Genomic DNA, 6,310 nt, shown 5'->3' with positions numbered 1-6,310 from the left:
GGGCCCCCAGGGGGCCCTCCAGGGGGCCCCCTGGGGCCCCCGCGCCCCCCTGAAGGTGGAGGGTGTGGCCGGCAACGGCAAATGCTGCTGCTGCTGACAGCAGCGAGAGCAGCGCGTTGGCAGCAGCAACAGCAAGGGCGTCGAGGGTGGGGTTGTTGTTGGGGGGTTTGTGAGCAGCAAAAGAACTCATGGCTCCCTGGAAAAGTCCCAAAGAAAAGAGAACTTGGCTGGCAGCTTCTGGCCAGATTTCTGGGGCTGAGAGCAGCAGCGGGAAGTCAACAGCGAAAAGCTGCTGCACGCCTTCCCAGGCGCCGGGCAGCGCAGCAGCACGCAGCAGCAGCAGCAGCACGCAGCAGGACGGCAGCAGCACGGAGAGGCAGCAAAGACACCGCACTCCCCGCAGCCCTTTGTACAGACTCAGGTACACCAGCAGCCACACCAGCAGCAAACTTGCTGCGGGCGGCCACAGCAGCAGCCAGCTGCTGCTGCTGCTGCTCCCCAGCGCAGCAGCAGCAGCCGCCGCCGCCTCCTCCGGGACCCCCGCCGCCGCTGCTGCTGCTGCTGCTGCCGGCGCCGGCTGCTGCTGCAGCACGGCCCGCGAGAAGAAGGCTGCGGCCTTCGCCTCGGGGTCCGCGACGCAGCTGCCCGCCGCTGCAGCAGCAGCAGCAGCGCCCCGCGCTGCAGCAGCAGCAGCAGCAGCAGGCCGCCACCTGCAGAAGAGACCCCCCGCGCGCGCCGCCTCGCAGGCCGCCTGCTGCTGCAGCGAAGGGACCCCACAGATTTGCTGCTCAGCCGCGGAGACACCCCAGGGCAGCAGCGGAGCAGCAGCAGCAACGGCGTAGCTGCAGCCCCAAGCCAGAAAGACAGAATAATAAGAACAAATGCAGAAAGACAGCAGCAAAGTGGCAGCAGCAAGGCCCCGCAGAGAAGGAGACAACAGAGACATCACTCGCAAGTTGCTGCCGCGAAAAACCTGGCCAAAGGCTGTCTCCATCGCCAGCAGCGGCACCCCCAGCAGCAGCAGCAGCAGCAAATAACAAACCACGAAGGAGCCCCCGCCCCACTTGTAGCAGTAAGTGGGGAACCTCCACACGCAGCCGATCCCCACTGCAGCGCCGACGGACGTCAGCAAAAACGACAGTCTGCTGCCGGACTCTGCTGCTGCTGCTGCTGCTGCTGCTGCTGCTCCGCCCCCTCCCGCTGCTGCTGCTGCTCCGCCCCCTCCCGCTGCTGCTGCTGCTCCCGCCGGCGCGCCCGGCGGCCCGGGCGCGCAGGGGGCGGGAGACGCCCCGCGGGCGGCCCCCTGCTGCTGCGCCGGCAGCACCTGCAGCTGCTGCTGCTGCTGCTGCTGCTGCTGCTGCTTTCCCCAGTACGACTGCAGGAGGCTCAGGGGAGATGCGCCTCCAGACGCTCCTGCTGCTGCGCCAGAGACGCCATCTGCTGCCCCCCAACCGCCGCCGCTCTTCTGCTGCTGCTGCTGCTGCTGCTGCAGCGGCTGCTGACCTGTAACAGGGTCTTCTGTGAAGTAAATACACCGCGGAACAACAACGTCGAGAGGCCTGCGGCAGCCAGCCCAGCGTTTGCTGCTGCTGCTGCCGATGCTGCTGCTGCTGATGCTGCTGCTGCTGCTGACGCTGCTGACGCTGATCGAGTACACCGGCCTAGGGTGGTCCAGCGAAGAAAAATAGCTGCTGCTGCTGCTGCTGCTGTTGCTGCTGCGGCTGCTGCTGTCCTGCGGGGGGGCTGTTGGAGACAGACACACGGCAGATTCGTCAGACCTCGTGCTGCAGCTGTTCGTGCTGCTCAGCCCACCCGCAGCAGCAGGAGAGCCGCTGCTGCTGCTGCTGCTGCTGCTGCTGCTGCTGCGGTAAGCGGGCGAGGGAAAGGGGACCTTCAGCACCTGTGCGGGAGACGACGATCCCAGGTCCCCTTCCTGCGGACTTGATCGACCGTTTATCATTTGTGCTGCTGCTGCTGCTGCTGCTGCGAGGTGTCGCGAGACTGCAGCAGCGGCAGCAGCAGCTGCTGCAGCTGCTGCACCTGCTGCAGCAGCGGCTGCCGCCGTTATGCTTCGCTATACCTCTTGGCGGTCGCGAGGGTACAGTACAAGTAGCTGCTGCAGCAAGACCAGCAGAAGCAGCAGTCGCTGCTGCTGCAGCTGCAGCAGAAACTGCAGCAGCAACGGGAAACCTCGCGAGTAAAGGCTGCGCAGACGCTGCAGCAACGGAGCCGCTGGCGCTGTATTCGATGGATATCGGCTGCGTTGCTGCTGCTGCTGCTGCTGCAGCAAGCCGGGAGAAGCAGCAGCAGACTCAGCTAAAACGTATCCGGGTTGTCTGTGCAGCGCGTGGCTGCTGCTGCTGCAGCAGGAGCAGAAGCAGCAGCAGCAAAAACGCTCCAAACAAAACCAATAAAGTTTTCAAAAGGCTTTGATGACCTTTCCCCGTGGGATCGTCAAATCCTCGGCAGGGATTGCTGCTGCGCTGCAGCAGCAGCAGCAGCAGCAGGGAAACCGTTCAACAGGTGTAACGAACAAACCCTTAACAACGCCTTTTTCTATTAGCGTTATTGCCACTATTCTGGCAAATATTTCCTTTAAACTCTCAAGTGCTTTCGTTTCACTCCCCGCAGCCTTGCTAGAGCGCCATCTATTCTGAAAGCAGCAGCAGCAGCTGCTGTTGCAGCTGCTGCTGCACTGATGGGACCGCTGCTGCTGCTGCTGCTGCTGCTTCCACTATGCCACCTCCTTGGCGGGTTTTTGCTGCTCAGTTTCCCCTAAAACTTCAAATGAATGCAAGCGAAATGGATATTAACTTTCGTGAGGTGTCTGTACACCTCAGCGCCGCGCGGTGGCAAGACACCGGAGCGCGCCTGCATGGTCAGTGGGCCAGGAAAGGCTCCACGGCTGCAGTTCTTTACTAGTTGTTTAATTTACATTCATTGAATAAATACTATTTACCTTTAACACTTCAATAACTGCTCAATCGGCAGCTTCAGACGCGCGGCAGCAGCAGCAACAGCAGCAACAGCAGCAGCAGCAGCTCAGCAACCGCCTGCAGCAGCGCGGGAAACGCCCTGACGCAGCCGGTGCTGCTGCGGACTTCCCCCAGCGTTTTTTGCATTAATTTGAATTTAAAAAGGATTAGTGGAGTTGTTTAGAGGCAGCAGCAGGCGGTTTGGGCCGTACGTACACCGCCCGCTGCCAGTAGCAGCAACTCTGCTGCACACTTCAACCACAAAAGCCCCAAAGCAGCAGCTCCTGCTGCGCTGCAGCGAGCCTGCATGCGCATGCACAGCACAGGGCGCAGCGCAGCGCCTAGGGCTGCCCGGGGGGCAGCAAAGCCCCTGCATGCAGCTGTCTTCCTTAGTTAACAGTCTTAGGGAGGCCTGGGGCTTGGGGCTTTGCTTAGGGCTTGCTGCTTGGGAACTTGGTAGCTGCTGCTCCTTCGAGGCAGGCCGAATCTGGCTAGCTGTGGCTAGCTGTGGCTAGCTGTGGCTATTTACTGCTAGCTATGGCTGGCTGCGGCTAGCTGTGGCTAGCTGCCGCTGGCTGTGGCTAGCTGCAGCTAGCTGTGGCTAGCTGCAGCTTAGTTCGTGAAGTGGCACTCGGGGCCTGTCTCGCTTGAAAACTTCCACGCCAAACCCTAAACCCTAAACCCTAAACCCTAAGCCATATTCCAGGCTCTGTGCTACACTCAGTAAGAGGGCACTTCACCTTTTTGAGAAAAAATATTTTGAATTTGAACAGACTGAAAAAGCTGCTGCTTCAAATCCCCGCAGCTGAGGTGTACGTACACCTCAGACTTTGCTTCAAGCTCATTTTTGTTTCTTTTCGGGACGAAAACAATTGAAAGTTAGGAGTAAAAGTCGATTTAAACGATTAAAACCAACTTTTAAAGAAAAGTGATGAGCTTTTTGGACAAAAAGGCTTTCAAAATGCTGAAGACTTTCCCGAAAATTTCTTTTCGTCTTTGACTGATCTCGCGGCTGTGCTGCTGAGGTGTACGTACACCACGGCGCCTGCGAAGTACTGCTCGACTGTCTCCAGACGTTTTCTCTTTTGCACTTCAAAATGCAAAAAAGAAAAATCTTTTTCATGGAGACATTTTGCTGCAGCAGCAGCACAGGCTTTTAAATGCTTTAATGCCATGAAATGTGGACATTTTGCTGCCAAGTTTCGACTTGAACAAAAATGCAACATTTTTTCAAAATTAGATTTCTCGCAAAGTGCTTCCCATCCAGTTGTCCTTTTTAAATATTTTATTGAATAAGATTAAAAGATAGTTAAAAGAAATTAAAAGAAATTAAAAAGAGAGACTGCAGCAGCAAAATATCCAATGCAGCACGAAAGGTGTACATGCACCTCAGCGGCGGGATATTGGCTGCAGCGCTGCTGAAGAAAATTCTCTTTTTATTTTTTCCTTTTCTGTCTCTTTTGATGAAATAAACTCAATTAAGAAGCTCCAAATCATTCTTTGTTCATTTCTTTATTTAGTTCACTTTATGTATTTTCTTCTCTAATGTCCAAGGGCGACCCCACATGCTAGAACCGCAAAGGCGTTGCTGCAGTAAATGCTGCTAGCTGCGTGCAGGGCAGCAGCAGCAGCAGCAACGGCAGCAAAATCCCAAGCAACAGGTTCTAGGCTGCCTCTTCCCTCTGTGCACACTTTTGGCATTCCGCTGCAGCAGTAGCAGTCTGCATGCATGCGTGCATGCATGCATGCATGCATGCGCGCTTCATGCAGCCCCGCCACTGTGTTCTGTTAGTTGGTAAGTGCGGATGCGTGTCATGCCCGCTGCTGATGGCTCCAGTTTGGCTACGGGCGCGCAGTAGAGCTACACCTCTGCTGCATCCGCTGCTGCAGCAGCAACAGCAGCAGCAGCAACAGCAGCAGTTACAAGGCAGCAAGGGGAGCCGCAGCGAGGCCTCTCACGTTGCGTTATTAGAGACAAGTCGGTCGGAGAAGAAAAAGAAAGGAAATCGAGACAGCAGCAGCAAACTGGCAGTCTGCATTTGAGTGCTGCTGTTGCAGCAGTGCCATGGAGTCTGTGTGGCTATGCTGCGCTGCGTTGCACGCTGCTGCTGCTGCTGCTGCTGCCGCTGTTGCTGCTGCTTAGGGCACGTCCGGCAGCAGGGCGTAGCCCCCATTGGGGCCCCCCGGCAGCACATTCTTTTCTTTTTGTTTCTTTTTGTCTTTTTTCTCTGCGAGCAAAAAGGCCTCTTTGTAGTGGTTTAGTCGCGGCGGTGCTGCTGCAGCAGCAGCTACGCTGGCAGCAGCAGCAGCAGCAGCAGCAGCAGCAACAGCACCGTCCGCCGGGGTGCTTGCTGCGGCAGGCCTGCTCAAACACAGCACTTGCGGGGTGGATGCGGCGCCATTTTCGCGCCGGCTGCTGCTGCTGCTGCTGCTGTTGCTGCTGCTGCTGTCGTTGCTGCCCCTACGGCTGTACACAGGAGCCGGCAGCAGCACCCCGTAAGGAATGGCGTCTGCTGTTGTGCTGCTGCGGTGGGGCTGCTGCGCCTCTTCTTCTTTCGCAGTTTCCTGCTGCCCTTCGGCCTGTCCCTCGGGCTGCTGCTGCTGCTGCTGCTGCTTCTGCTGCTGCGCTATGGGCTGCGTGAAGCACCGCCGCGTCAAGCCGCGTCCTGCTGCATCGATTTGCTGCTGAAGTCTGTTGCGGTTGTGTCGCGTTGCTGCCTGCGCCACCGCATAGTCCCTCGGGTGTATGTACACCCCAACGCGCTGCTGCTGCTGCTGCTGCTGTTGCAGCTGCTCCAGGGTCTGGCCAGAGAACTCCCTCGAGCTGATAGCAGCAGCAGGGCTGCCACCGGCGTCTCCCGCAGCAGACCTAGTGCTCTCAGCCGGCACACGGGAGGTGTCCTGCCCTTCTGCAGCAGCAGCAGCAGCAGCAGCAGCAGAATCGAGCGGCCAGGGTGCTGCTGCTGCTTCGCTCGCGGCGTATGGCGCCTGCGGCGTTGCGTCCCGCAGGTGCATGCGCGAAGCAGGCGAGCTGTTTTGGGGGGTCATTGAGCGGGCAGCTGCTGCAGTTGCTGCTGCTGCTCCCGCAGCAGCAGCAGCAGCAGCAGGCGACAGCGCGGGGATCTGGGCCGAGACCGAGTCAAAGTCCCTCGACATCGCAGATGCCAAAAAGAAAACACCATTTGCTGCACCAGCAGCAAAATCTTTAAATGCTGCTCCGGCCCCACACGAAGCAGACAGCGTAGTGCCCCCCGTGCGGCGCGTCAGCCCGAAACGGCTCGTGTCCTGAAGCAGCAGCAGCAGCAGTAGCGGCAGCAGCAGCAGCAGCAGCAGCA

The 6,310-nt window shown here is 58.4% G+C and overlaps 2 protein-coding genes across 2 annotated transcripts in view; both read right to left on the bottom strand.

Annotated features, from left to right (window-relative positions):
• Nucleotides 1–1,960, bottom strand: part of ETH_00019710 (sodium-dependent transporter, putative) — a gene marked incomplete at both ends in the record, with an annotated part of 2,281 nt that extends 321 nt beyond the window's left edge. Inside the window, one exon of the mRNA XM_013375802.1 lies at nt 131–1,960. Within this exon, the coding sequence (XP_013231256.1) occupies nt 131–1,960 (1,830 nt within the window). The remainder of the gene's footprint in view (nt 1–130) is intronic.
• A 3,154-nt stretch (nt 1,961–5,114) lies between these two features.
• Nucleotides 5,115–6,310, bottom strand: part of ETH_00019705 (CBS domain multi-pass transmembrane protein, putative) — a gene marked incomplete at both ends in the record, with an annotated part of 5,886 nt that continues 4,690 nt past the window's right edge. Inside the window, one exon of the mRNA XM_013375801.1 lies at nt 5,115–6,260. Coding sequence (XP_013231255.1) covers nt 5,115–6,260 — 1,146 coding nt within the window. The remainder of the gene's footprint in view (nt 6,261–6,310) is intronic.

Source organism: Eimeria tenella, genomic scaffold (genome assembly GCF_000499545.2).
Source record: "Eimeria tenella Houghton genomic scaffold, Eth_scaff3, whole genome shotgun sequence".
NCBI classification, from domain to species: Eukaryota; Apicomplexa; class Conoidasida; order Eucoccidiorida; family Eimeriidae; genus Eimeria; species Eimeria tenella.
This window is presented reverse-complemented; position numbering and strand designations above follow the sequence as displayed.